Raw genomic sequence first — 15,092 nt, forward strand, 5'->3', positions numbered from 1 at the left:
AAGGAAAAGCAACAAGCAGAAGAGATTTGTTTGGGCCAAGAAACACAAAGAAGGGATATTAGACCAGTGGAAATCTGTGCTGATAAGTCTAAATGTGCGAGCTTTGGTTCCACCTGCCGTGTCCTTGTGCAACACGGAAAAGGTGAACGGATGGTCTCTGCATGCATGGTTCCTACCATGAAGCCTGGAGGAGGAGGTGTGATGGTGTGGGGGTGATTTGATGGTGACACTGTTTGTTTGTTTTTTCTAAAACTGAAGGCATGCTGAACCAGCATGGCTACCACAGCAGTGTGCAGTGACATGCCATCCCATCCAGTTTGTGTTTAGTTGGACCATCATTTAATTTTCAACAGGACAATGACCCCAAACACACCTCCAGGTTGTGTAAGAGCTATTTGACCAGGGAGTGTGATGGATACATTACTGTGCAAAGGTTTTAGGCAGATGAGAAAAAATGCTATAGACAAAGAATGCTTTCAAATATGGAAGTGTTAATCATTTATTTTCATCAATCAACAACATGCAGTGAAGAACAAAAGAGAAATCTTAATCAAATTAATGTTTGGTGTGAACAACCTTTGCCTTCGAAATAGCATCTATTCTTCGAGGTCCACTTGCTCACAGTTTTTGAAGGAACTCGGCTGGTAGGTTGTTCCAAACATCTTGGAGAATGCACCACAGATCTTCTGTGGATGTATGCTTTCTCACATCCTTCTGTCTCTTCATGTAATCTCAGACACACTCGATGATGTTGAGATCAGAGCTCTGTGGGGGCCATACCATCACTTCCAGTACTTCTTGTTCTTCTTTACGCTGAAGATAGTTCTTAATGAATTTGGCTGTATGTTTGAGGTCGTTGTCCTGCTGCAGAATAGATTTGGGCCCAAAAAACAATTGTTTATATTTCTGAATGCATTCTTTGTTTACAGCATTTTTTCACACCTGCCTAAAACTTTTGCACAGTACTGTATATGTATAACAAAATTCTTGAACTAGGAGAAGAAGTGTACTGATAGTAGTGATGTACTGATGTTTATACTTCAATGCAACCAACACCCCTACCTCTTTAAAACCTTATTTAGCATAGACACGCCCCCACATGTGTCATCAGGTAAACACTGGAAAGTCACCTGTGGTTCAACAAACGACCACTAAAGACCATGTCCAGGGTGTTTACGGTCTTGTTTCTAATTTCGCTGGTTCAGCGGACATCTCCTGACGGTGAGTCACGGGAACCGTTCAGTCTGTGGCTGTTCCTGTGTACAACAAGAGCGGGCTGGCTTTACCTTACGAACCAGCAACGATTAGCTAGCAAGCTAACTGTAAGCTAACGCTAACTCTACTCAGATCTATTTACCTGCTAATGTATAAAGCCGCGTGGCTTTTTATGTTTTTATCCGCCCTGTTAGAAAAACAAACTGGCTAAAAGTTAATCAACTTGTTAAAAGTGGTTAAAAAAGCGAAATTTGTTACTTTATTCAGTTGCATAACTTTATTTAACTCTATTTAGTCCAGGCTAATGATTAGATCTAATATACTACGTTTATTAGTATCCGTTCATGTGGACTGAGTCTCCCACCTAGATCCGCTCCTCCTGCCCATTGCGCGCTCCTGACGCAGGCGCTAACTACCTTGGAAGAGTGTGCCGTTCATGCTGCGTTTAATTGTCTGGTGGATTGCCTTAACTTTGTTAATTTTAACCGTAAAACATGTTAGCTGCAGAAACCTGTAAAAGTTGAGTGCTTAAGAATACCATCAGGAAAATAAGAAAATTAAAATTAGATTGCGTGAATTTAAATTTTATGACTCATCAGTTTTTGAATTGAATAGTAGCATCTCAGTTTTAAAGACAGAGACCTAATGGGTGTCACCTCAATGAGCAATTTATAGATTAGTGAGGTATTTTGGTGTTTTTTTTTTTTAAAACAAACAAACATTTATTTAGCTAAATGCTGGCATTGCAAAGTGGGCAATAAGCTTTCCTCGACTTCCAGACAAGTGACGGAAGCGGCTATCAATGAGTGAAGAATACCACTGATATATCCTCCTGAGATCCGTAATGTTCAATTATGTCTTCTGTATTGGACACACAAATCACAAAAAGTCAAAGCCGTTGATCGTTGTGTGATCGTGTGACTGCAGCATTATTAGTCTGTTTACATGTGAGGATTTTATACTTCTGTACTTTTAGAAACATCTGTGATCTGTAAATGTATGAATGACTGTGTCTGAGTCACTGTATGGACTGTGTTCAAGCTCATGGTGCAGTCTGTATGTCTTCATTATCAGGCTGATGCATACATGACTGTGGGAACTGAGCTGAATAGGCTGTATCCACACAATGGATATAAAGGAGCTGTTACTATTTTGCCTATTTTTTTTTATTGCTGGTATGAACCCTGTTTGTGTGTTATTGATCTCTTTGCAAAGGCTGCAAATGACTCTCAGAAAATCAATTTGGTTTTGGGGCTCAAATTATTTTTCCACAACAAGCAGTAAGGCTGCAAGGGCTATCCAGCTTGTTATATGCACACATTTCAAAAGTACTGATGGTATGAGGGCGCATTGGTGCCTATGAATTGGCGGTTTGCACATCAGGAAGTACACCATCAGTGTTAAAGGTATATGCACGTTTTAAAGTACTATATTCCCTAAACAATGCTAAACTGCATGCTGCAGCTATAACAGAAGCATGGCTTTGAAGTAGAAGAATCGTGGTGCTGAAATTGCCTGCTTGCAGTCCAGACCTTTCACCAGCTTAAAACATTGTTTTAACTGCTGAGCAGCTAGAATCCTCTATCACACAAGAATGGGAAAACGTTCCTCTCCTAGAAGTCTGATGTGGAGCTGTCACCAGTTCCCAGATGTTCACAGACTGTTGTTAAAAGCAGAAGACATGTCACGCAATGGTAAATATTTGCTTTCAATCCTACTAAAAAAGTCTAATATGTCTTTTTAAACAAAAGAAATAATGACGGAGAGCTTTTCCTAGTTTAGACAGACTTTATGGACAGACCATAATGTCAGCGCTATCACCAGCTTCATGTTTATCTCTGCTGCCCATCTTCCTACAGCTTCCTGACATCTCGGTGCTCTGCCTAGATCTGCTGCTTTCATCTTGTTTACCTGTGAGATTTTCTCTCTGTCTCATTCTCTGGTGTCATACAATAACTCCTGAATTAATAAACCACTTAGTCAAGGTCAATGCCAGAGCCATAAATAATAATGTGTACTGTATTTTTTTTTAATTTAAGAATTAATGTCAGTGTTTTCCAAATGTTTCTGCAAATATTTTAAAATAAAAGCCACATTAAGAAATGAATGGTTTCTGTCTATTGAATCTCCAGAGGGCTTTAATTTGAAACAGATACAGGAAGTAACTTTAAAGGGTGAGAAAAAATACAAACTACTAGAGTATAAGAAAATATGTTTGTCAAATATAAGGAATAAGAAAAACTCCATTAATAGAATGAAACACACCACTCTTATAGTGTGGGTTTACACTGAGTTTAGAGTTTTTTTAAGCTGTTCCAGAGAATGGGAGGATCTGCTGGATCCAGCAGAACAACCAATGAAATCTGTACAGGTGTCAGGCCACATGGCAGGAAGCTATTAGGTCACAGTATAAATGCGCACTGTGGACTCGGTATATTCAGTCTTTGGTCGACCCTAAAACACGAAGGAGCCATATCAGGTTCAGAGTTTAGTTATTGAAACATAATTTATTTAGTTTATATGAAACAGCTCATCTGTCACCAAGTATCTGTTGTTGAGGAAGTTTGTTTTTAACAGCTGAAGGAGGAAAACCAAAAACAAGAAGGACATGACTGTTGAAAGAACTGCGTCACTCGTCTTCTTCACTTTACTGGTTGGGGGCTTGTTGATCTCTGCAGGTAAGATTTTAAAACTGAGTTTTCTGATTTTTTAAAGGACACAAGAATTCCCCAAGTTCACTAGCGTAAATTAATGTTTTAGCAAGTTATATTAAAGTTGTATCAAAGCTTTCGGGTCAATTGAAAATGGCGTGTCAAGACTTCAGGAGAGAGAAAGTCATCAGTTTTTAATTAGATTTCTTAGATTTGAAATGTTCACCTTGAAACATTGCCTGACATTTGAAAGGGTGTGCAGGGGAGAGAAAAAAACAGCTGGGGGAAAAAAGATTCCTTTGCTTGGACCTCTGGCGAGAGGGACTAATCCAATTCTCTACAACCTGACTCATTTTCCTCACAAGTCCCTCCCACCAGAGACGCCAGGAGAAAGGAGGAAAATGAGTCATGTGAGAGGAGGACGCCTGAGGAGAGAGGGAATATGAGGACAGGCATTTAACTTGACTACTCATCTCTCCTTTACGCTACGTTTTATTTATTTACATGTTTACTGGAGCCACATCATAAAAAGTTTTCTTACAGCCCAACCACATATGGCTTTATATGAACAGTATTGTGACATATTTTTTTGTGAACGTCTAATTCACAATTAGTTACCTAAACGATCTGAGTCAACACCTAAAGCGTAAAACCCTGATAAGGACTACCAAAAACACTATATTCTTCTGAACCACTTGATTTAAGTAACCCTTTAGTGGCCAGGAAGTGACTAGAACTGATTGCAACCATTAAATGTACTTTAGAGACACAAACCTAACTTCATATGAAGAATTAAAAGTATAATGTCAAGTTAAACTTAAATTTAAACTTGCACATTGAATTAACGCACATTGAATATCTAATTTACAGTTTACACTGTATGTCTGCTTTAGAAGTGAGCAGTTACTCTTTTATCCCTTCAACCTCACTGCTTTGTATCGTTTTCTCTTTCAGACCAGAAAATCATCTCATCTGAGGCTGGACAGAATGTCACTCTGACATGTCAAGCTCCAAACAACAGCATTCTAGTTGTAGAGTGGAAAAGAGCTAACCTGGATGAATATGGCCTTTTGTACCGGGATGGTCGCTTATATCCAGCCAACCAGCATACATCTTTTAAGAACAGGGTGGAACTGCAGGACATAGAATTGAAACATGGTGACGTGTCTTTGATTCTGAAGAATGTGATGATTACTGATAGTGGAACATACAAATGTTTTGTTGTCATGGAAATTGGTAATAATAATAAGAGTCCCATCATCACCATCAACCTGAACATCACTGATCCTCCAGGTGAGTCAGACTTCAGGGAGTCTTTTTTGACAGAGCAAGTTTTGGTTATTGTATCCAAAATTTGTGATTCTGTTCTGTTGCTGTTGTGATTCCTTTCACCAAAATGATTTTTAAGCCATGTTTCTCTAAAATTGCCCCTCAGAAAACTGTGCTAGAAAAAAATGTCTAAAAACATCCCTACTTTCATCTCTTGAAATCTTTTTTAATGGCTTTTTTTTTTTTTTTTTGTCATATCAAAAGTAACTTAACAAACCAAAGAATCTGAGATTGTTTAAAAATAGCAGCTTAGGCAAGACTACAAGTACTGTGTCACTGTCTAAAAACGTATGAACCTCACTTTGAACAGTTGGAGAAAGAGAGCTGACACATGACATTCCTTTGATCTGTGGGCTCATTAATCCAGGTAGACTACTAGAAAACTTGAATCCAGCAGAGGGCAGTGTTTGAGGGATAGCTGTTACTGTTGTGTATTATGTGATGTGAGCCATGGGTTTAGGCTATAATTAGTAATTATACCAATTAGTAACCAATAAATAATAAGTAAAAATGATTAAATTTACTAATTAATAAAGTTTTGTTGAATATGTTGATAATAATCCCCATAGAGAGAGATGCATATAGATTCATGATTCAGATACATGGTAGGGGGATTATTTGTTTTGAGGGGTTGCAGTGGTTATTGCTGTCACAGCAAGAAGACTCTTGGTTCAAACCCCATCTGGGGCCTTTCTGTTTAGAGTTGACATGTTTTTCCTTCCACAGTCCAAATGCATGTTTGTGTGTGTGTACATAAGGTTAACTGGTGATTTTAAATTAGCAGTGATGGTTAAGCAGATAAAGTATACAGAACAAAAATCACTATATAACATATATGACAAATCATCAGATATTTACTTATTTTCTTCAACATTTGGTAACAATCAAAGTACTTAATTAATCCCAGAGGAAATCATGTGGTCACAGATGCTCCAACACAGTAGAAACAGTAACTGATTAAATACCACATGTCCCAAAAAGTTGGATGAGTGTGGAAAAGTTTCTCCCACTGAAAATGCCAGTCCAACTGAACAGAATCTACTTTTTGTGAATTTCCTTACCTGGATGATTGAGCATGCATAAAGAAAATATATTACAAAGTTACAAAATATAACAAAATGACTCTAATAGACACAAATGGCTCCAATTTTAAATATCCCAGTATATTATACAAAATGAAATACGTATGTATTTTTATATTATGGTTGACACTGAGGTGCCTCCCTTTTTACACTGTAATTCCTGCACTTTATTTTCTTTGTAGAGGATTTGCAAAGAAACTGCAAGTATGCTGTCTTTTTAATATTTTTATTTGATTTTAATAATTTTATTCAGGAAGTAAGAATTTTATTTCTATAGCACATTTATAACAAAGGTGTTTTACTCTCTATTATGCTTGAATTCTCTTTTATTTGATTCTACATTGGGACTTGCTCAAAATCTTTGATTTTGGGCAATTTTATTTTGTCATATCCTACCTTTTAATTTTATCTGGTTTTAACTCCACAAAAGAAGGTATGTGGAAGCTTAGAGCTATTATTTGCTAGCGATCTTAGTGAGTTCTTAGGTTCCAAAGCACTTTTTACTTCAAGCCAAATTCACTGATCTAGACACTCATACAGCACATTATCACATGTTTTCTAACTAGCTTACATGTGTACAATGGAAGCAGCAGGGGTAATTTTGTGGTTTAGTATCTTGCTCAACAATAATTTGACATACAGATGGGTGTCGAATCTGTGTCTCGTTGGGCTCTGCAGGTAAGACTGAGGTGGTTTTAAATGCTGCTGTTTTGTAATGATTTGTAAAATAACAGAAGCTCATAAATAAATAAGTTCACATTCGGTAAATATGTCGATGGGTGTGTTGGTGACCGGACAGGTTTAACGTCAAAAGTAAAGCTGGACTGAACCAATTAGAAACGTATGCAAATCTGAGGCGTAAACTCAGGCTAAACGTATCAAACTGTTCTCCTAAAGTTAGTGGAAAAGGAAACGTCTAGAAAAAATAACTATAGCCAGGTCCCCACATGTGGTAACAGGTAAAATCCACAAAGTTACCCATGGCTCAACACACGATCACTAAAGACTATGTCCAGATTGTGTACAATCCTGTGTCTAATGTCACTGGTTCAGTGGACAGCTCCTGACGGCGAGTCCCGAGAACCGTTTAGAGTCTGTGGCTGTTTCTGTGTAAAACACAACTATTGGGCCTAAGAAATGTGAAACTCATGAAAAAGGGGAGGGGAGAACACCCCATACAACAACCAGAAACCAGTTTTTGACACATCACCGGTGGACTGTGCAGTTCATGCTGCCTTCACTGGTCAGACGGGTTGTAGTAACTTTGTTGCTTCACGTAAAACGTGTTAGCTACAGAAACCCGTCAATATCAACTGTTTAATAATACCGTGTTGATTTTAAATTTATGACTCATCAGTTTTAGAATTGAATAGTAGGATCTCAGTCTAAATGACATGATCCACTGAGACCTGTGCGCTGTCACCTCAAAGAGAGATTTATTGGTTAGTGAGGTATTTTGGGATTGTAATTCAGAGTTTTAAATGGCAGGTAGATGGCTATTTTGGAAATGTGTTTTGGTCACAGGGTAAGCGCATCCTGTCTCTTAACCCTCCACTGAAGCCTTATACACACTGGAAGTAATTCGTAACAACATGGTGACAAAACACCAAAGAAGGTGAACAATATTTGATTGTGCAGTGCTGGCAACATAAAGTGGGCATTTTTCAGTACAAGTACATTAGAGGGTCATCAGATGTCTGCTTAAAAGTGATTTACAGCGAGCGAATCACTTCTAGTGTTAAAGTTTGGCTCAGTAGTTTGGTGGGTGGTTCTGAACAGAAACCAATTGGCTGCTGTGAAGGTGATGAATCCTCACTCTGTTTTCTTTTCTTTTCCTCAGCTTCAGACCAGCAGATCTTCAGACAAGCTGGGATGAGTGTCAATCTGACATTTCTGGTTCCCACTGGCACCACATCTGTATGGCTAAAAAGACTTGAGAAATATAAAGACAATGAGAAATATATCTCCTACTGCAAAGACTTAACACCCACACATCCCAATGACCAGGAGGAGTCATTTAAGGATCGGGTGGAGGGGATGGACTGTAGCAATATCAGCGGCACCGTCTCAGTAACTTTGAAGAACCTGACCAGAAACGACAGTGGGACATACGAGCTTCAAGGGGTGGACCATGGTGGACGGCTCTTTAATAAAACTGTCTTCCTCAACGTTACTGACCCAGGTGAGACAGGCTTATTCACAACATTACCTCCCCTGGGTATACCACCGGGTGGGCGTAGTACAAAGCTAAACGGTACAATAAATTTGAAGAGCTTACTACAGAGATTGTTTGTTCAACATGAGTTACCATGGCGATATAACCTGATTTGGAGGCTGTTTTATCTGGTTTTGCTTTGAATGGATTCAAATGCCAGCTCATCTTTTTGAGATGTGGTTTCTTGTGAAAGTCACAAATTAAATTTGTAAACTAGAACCAAAGAAACTGTGTGACATTCAAAATGTTGCCCGACCCCAGTTAAAGTCACACCAGTCTCAATAATCACGAGAAAATTACTTCAGATCAGGGAAAATGGTTAGTAATTATATCCAAAATTTGTGATGCCGTTCTGTTGCTGTTGTAACGCTTTTAACCAATAAGATTTATTTTAATCTTCTTTCTCTAAAATGTCTAGAAACACCCCTACTTTCATCTCTTGAAATATCTTTTGAGAGAACTTGTATCTCTTTCTCCTTTTTTTGCCAGAGTAAAGTAATTGGACAAACAAAAAATCTTCTGTAACTGAAAAACGAGCAATGATGATATAATACTATATACACAGACAAAACTACAAACCTGACAAAATGCCATGGTTAAATAAAAAGCACTATGTTAATGAAAGTCTATTTCATAATTTGAAATCATTCAAATGGATAATAGATGGTGGGGAATATTAGAATATCATCGTATCAGTGAAAGCAGCACAGGTTATTTTGGGGTTCAGTGTCTTGCTCAAGAATATTTTGACATATATACGAGAGGGGCCAGGGATCGAATCATGACCTGATATGCTCTACCTTCTGAGCCACAGCTGGTCTGAGTGATGTGATCAGAGTGCAGTAGATAATGTCTGACAGCAGTTTGAAGAGGAAATGGATTCTGTTCTGTTCTTCACTCATCACCTACCTGACAGCTGACACCTCACACCTGTTTCTCACCTGCAGGTCACACAGGAGGAGGGAAGAACAATGGAGACAGTAGAGGACATCTTGGACTGTTAGTCGGGCCTTTTGTTGTTCTGTTGGTCTGTGTGCTTGTGTGTGTGAAGTGGCTTAAAAATCGCAGTAAAAAGAATTCACCCTTTTCTTCTCTTCCTAACAACGAAGCTGACAGAAAAATAGAGCAATCTGCAAATAATTCAGTAGTCTAGCAATTCTAAGTGAGACCACAAACACATTCTTGTCCAAAGCTCAAATTCTACAAAAACCTTTCCACTGCAATAAAGTGGAGGGGGTTTTGAGATTACTGCTTTAAAAACTGCATCCTCACAGCATAGAGATCCCTGTGACAGATACAGTTTGGTCGTTCTGTCTGTCCCTACATATCTTCTCTCTGTGTACTCGAGCTTCTTCCCAGTCCAAAGGTTTGCATGCTCGCCTAAATAGCGGTCCTATATTGGCCATAGATGTGTATTTGAGTGTGAGGTTGTCTCTGTGTCGGTTTCTGATGACTGGTGACCCGTCCAGAGAGTGCCCCATCTTTTACCTTAAGTCAGCTCCCCCCCACCCAACATTTTGTCTTTATGCAATTTGAAAGAACCAAGTGCATCGGAATGAAAAGAAACAATAGGAGTGAAGACAAGTCTCTAGCAAAGTGGGGTGACCACTACATCTGAACCCACCAAAGTTCTGGGACGTCGGCAGATGAGGAAGGCAAGCACATGCCCCAACTGAGGGCGTCGGCAGATGGGGAACTGCATGCGTGCCCCAACCTAGGATGTTGGCGGATGGGGAAACGCAAGCGGGCCCCAACTTGGCACGTTGGCAGATGAGGAAGGCAAGCACATGCCCCAACTGAGGGCGTCGGCAGATGGGGAACTGCAAGCGTGCCCCAACCTGGGAAGTCAGCGGATGGGGAAACGCAAGCGGGCCCCAATTTGGCACGTTGGCAGATGAGGAAGGCAAGCACATGCCCCAACTGAGGGCGTCGGCAGATGGGGAACTGCAAGCGTGCCCCAACCTGGGAAGTCAGCGGATGGGGAACCGAAAGCGTGCCCCAACCTGCCCGTGTGGGAAACTTAAATAAATACCTATTTTAAATGCGTTGTGTATTCGACTTATCTGTAGTCGTATGAGCATGTTGAAATGTTGGGCATCATGATCCAATCAAAAGAATATGCAGGGAAAAGTGATTTAGATAACTCCAATGCCAAGAAAAATCAAGATACCAGTATACCCTTTCTGGGACATGGCTACCGGGGTCCTAATCTGAAGCCAAGCCTGAGGGGATGGCTCAAGGGCGAACTCCAGGTGGCCCAGCCAGGCTCAAGCTGAAGAAGCTAAATGGGTCAATTCTTCTGTGGGACACTATTTTGGGATTTGTGGATCGGGCAGAGGTCCTGGTGCTCTGATGCACACATCTGTAGTGATGGATTGTGAGCTTCCTTCATAGAGGAGCGGGGCTCTCCCTTAGAGATGGAGTGAGGAGCTTGGTCATTTGAGGGTAAAATTGCTTGTCCTTCACATCAAATGGAGCATGGTGATGTGTTTCTAGCCTTCTCCAACCTGAAGGAGGCCTCAGGACTGACAGAGGAGATTGTGTATCATGACTAGATTGCGAGTGACTAAGTGTCCCGCATATGATCTGGAAGAAGTGGCCAGATGCAATCACTCAAATGTGTAGTTGCATCTGGACTTAAAACATGAACTGGTTCAACCAGTTGAGTAAAGGTCAGCTTGTGGAGTAAGATTAGTTTTCACTTTGCTCAAAAAACCGCACACAGTACAATACCTACTCAACTAAATTTCAATCTGTCCATTTAGGAACAATTGTAAATCAATTTTACTTGCTTTGGTGCAAATAAAAGTAACTGTGAAATGACAACTTGAATTTTCTAGGAGCTCACTGATGCCTGATCCAGATTTGATAGGGGTCCCGTGATGACATTGTCTATCATCCAATCACTAGCTTGTCCAGAAGAATTCTCATGCTATCAGAGTTGACAAGAACACAAACAACAAGGAAAACTAGGTAAAAAGCAGTCAGGAGGTAAAAGGAGAGAGCAACTGTCTGCACCACCTGCTTAAAGATTCCCTTTAGGGCAGTATTCTTGTTGTGTCTTTGATTTGCACCAAAATGGGTAAAATTAGTTTACATGATTTGCAGTGGTTTGTGCTTGCTGGTAAACAATGTTTAAAAAAACAAACAAGGGAAATGACTTGTTTTTAATTGTTTTTCAAATCTCTTTCAGATCCAACGACATCTAGAACATGAAATCACGATAGTGACGTTTGTATCTAGTTAAATCCTAGAACCTCAACAGGGCAATAGTAATGAAACAGCTTTCCTGAGGACATGGGCTGCCTTGAGTACAATGGCACCAGATGGGCTAGGTCAGCCTGGAGTGCAGGTACACCGCCTAGAGCCACCTAGCAGCAGCTGAAAGGATCATTTAGCAGGCAAGAGACAGGGTAAGACTTTATAATCGTATTAAAGCATCTATAGCTGTGTAAGGAGGGGTTACATGACATGTTCCTTTTTCTTCCAATAACAGTAAGGCAGCATGTACCTTTATTAGTTTTTCCTAAATGCAAATGCTCAGTCTTACTAAAGATGTGTGTTTTCCTGCTCTTTCTGCAGACCAGCTGGTGCCACAGGAGTGAGGAGGCCTCACATTTGTACCTTGAGGAATCAACAAGAGTCATCAGCGCACCAAAGTTTAATGGTGCGTTGTTGTGTATTTGAATCACTAAATAAGCCACACGCCAAGCACTATTGAGGCTCCACCCATAAATGCTCAGCATACTATACTGCAATACCTGGATAACTCTGCCTGACTTAGAACCGAAAAAAAATCCTGTTTTTCACTATTTTTGAAAATAATCCTGAAACATGTTCATGGTTTACTTCAGGGGTGGGAACTCCAGGCCTAAAGGGTTTTAGATATGACCCTGGGTCAACACACCTGAATCACATGATTAGTTCATTACCAGGCCTCTGGAGAACTTCAAAACATGTTGAGGAGGTTATTTAGCCATTTGAATCAGCTGTGTTGGATCAAGGATGCCAGCATTTGAGGACTGGAGTTCCCCCACCCCTGGTTTAATTGGACATGCATGTATGATATTGTGTCTGTGAATCTCTAAGTTAAGATTATATTACTTTTAAATTGGTCCAAAATGAATTAATACAGAATGGTAGTGTTAGTTTATTCCTTTACTTTTTCTTATACACATTTGATTATATTTTTATGCAACATTTATTTTTAATGATTTCATTTGGAGATTTAAGCACACTATAATGTGCAGCACTGAAACTGTTCTTGATCTTGACCTAAGGTGCAAAAGACAGCCTGATACAACCACAATGTGAGCTTACATCAAGTTTCTTACTGCCATACAACTAAGGGTAATCTACTGCATGCAGGTCAGTTACAGCCTGCAAGTCATTCCAGGTCTTTCTAACCTTTTACCTTCATAACATGAACATTTTCAGTGTTATAGGCCTTCCAGGTACACAGATGTGGGTTGACAGTATGTTGAGTAATTTTCATTTCAGTACAGAAGAGAGGTCCATTTAGGCTACGTTCACACTGCACACGAAAGTGCATCAAATCCAATGTTTTTTGACCCTATGTGACCCATATCTGATCATGGTATAACAGTGTGAACAGCACAAATCCAATATTTTCAAATCTGACCCCGGTCACATTCGTATGTGGTACTGAATCCGATACATATCTGATGTTTTAGAAAGCGACTGCTGTGTGAACGGTCATGTCACATTAAATCCGTCTTTTACATCACTGACACAAGCCAGACACCAATTATCAGCATCTGAGAAGACATCGTGAACACTTCCTGGCCATCCAGTGTAGATGTTAGTGAAACTGTTGGGAAGACAACTTTGGAGAAACGTGAACATTTTATTTGTACTGTATAATCTGCAGATTCTGACAGAAATTTGCAACTATCCTTTGAAGCACCGCTCCTCTAAAACAGCAATAAGGATAATTATTAGGTTATCTACATTATTATGTAAATAACACAATGACTTAAAGCAAAATTGGGAAACGTAAAGTCCGAAACAAGTCTTTATATTAAGGGCCATCAGTCAAACAATATTGTTTGCTCTGGGTCTAAACAGAGCGCGTTGTGTGTGACGTCTTCTTTTGCGCATGCGGGCCGCTTCGAGGGTTCACACTAGAGCGCGTTTGCTGTCGCATTTTATTTGTAGTGTGAACAAGCAGACAAAAAAATCAGATTTGATCAAAAAATCGGAATTGAGCATTAAGACCTGCAGTGTGAACGTAGCCTTAGAGTAGGGGTGTCAAACTCCAGTCCTCGAGGGCAAGACTCTATAGAACTTGACTGAATGCTGAGATGGCAACATCTAACCCTACTCAAGTAAATTTAAATAAATGTAAGTAAGTTTTTGGAAAAGTGTACTTTAATTACTTTTATTGCACAATGTTCATTCACTCATAGTGCAAATAACATGAATCAAATGGCTGAATAGCCACTTCAGCACATTGCCACAGTCAAGTTCTATAGTCTTGCTAATTCAGCTTATTTAGCCGATTTGCAAAAGGGACACATTTAAAAGTTTCAGTCCTTGAGGGCTGGAGTTTGATCTGTTTCTGAGAAGTGATTGGAGAAAACTTTAAAAAGCTGATGTGAGATTGGTGGCTTCTAAAAATAAATGACAACATAAGAATGGCCTTCTTTTTTCCTACATTTCATTCTGTTCATTCATCTTTCTGTGGGTGAATAATTTTGAATTTGTCATTTTTAAACACTTGATAAGGTGCCTGTTTAAATGAATTCAGTCATCTCCCTTCATGGACTACACCTGATAAATCTTGCACTCTACCTTATCTAACCAGCATATTAAGAGGCTGAGACAGGCTGTGTAATGGCCCTCCCCCTATGCTGACTCATAGAGAGCGTGACTAAATTAACCACACCCTGTGTTCAAAGGGCAGGTTCTTCCTCTGCTTCTTGTGCTTCAGCTCTGCACACCTGGGTTGATTAACTCACATACTGGTAAAGCTCTGATCAGCTGCCCACTACTTAAGATGGAGGAGGGATTTCATCAAATGCTGGATTATTAGACTCAGAAACAGTTACGGAAGTCAGCTCTTTCAGTCTGAAACTTTGCATGCTTCGGCTCATTCACCTCATCTTACCTTCTCTATGCAGGAAATTGGGACCCACTGAGACAGAGAATTCCTGTGGACCTGCCTGAACTGAAGCTTTGGATTCACTAACTGGAAGTCCTTCTGTTGTCACATTCTGTTGTTACTTCACTGTAAATAAACGCACTGAACTTAATCCTGCAAGTCTGTGTTATGAGTCCAGTCAGTCCATTAGTTATGACCGAGTGGAGGAATTCCTCATCTGATTTCAATGTCTTGGTCTAAATCCCCAAATGCATCAACAAGAAAGAGATTAGTAACATTCAATTCCGTTTTATTTATGTATTTATTGTATTTAGCACCAAATGACAACAGTTACCTCAAGGCACTCACAATCATTTTAAATGACTTTGTGGACTTTAATATATCTTAGTGTAGCGATGAAAGAAGTTGGTAAGTAGACATGAATCCAGATTAAACACCGCTCAGGATGTCACATCAGAAATAAATGCAGTGTAAAA

At 39.7% G+C, this 15,092-nt stretch overlaps 1 protein-coding gene across 1 annotated transcript; it reads left to right on the forward strand.

The window, feature by feature from the left end:
- Positions 1-1,032: 1,032 nt before the first annotated feature.
- LOC120435755 lies at positions 1,033-12,067 on the forward strand. Its single transcript, XM_039605849.1, has 6 exons — positions 1,033-1,221; positions 3,793-3,893; positions 4,821-5,159; positions 8,118-8,459; positions 9,440-9,491; positions 11,686-12,067. The coding sequence occupies exons 2-6, from the start codon at positions 3,824-3,826 to the stop codon at positions 11,699-11,701; spliced, it is 819 nt and encodes a 272-aa protein (XP_039461783.1). The 5' UTR covers positions 1,033-1,221; positions 3,793-3,823; the 3' UTR covers positions 11,702-12,067.
- Positions 12,068-15,092: the final 3,025 nt, after the last annotated feature.

This window comes from Oreochromis aureus, linkage group 3 (assembly GCF_013358895.1).
Source record: "Oreochromis aureus strain Israel breed Guangdong linkage group 3, ZZ_aureus, whole genome shotgun sequence".
NCBI lineage: Eukaryota > Metazoa > Chordata > Actinopteri > Cichliformes > Cichlidae > Oreochromis > Oreochromis aureus.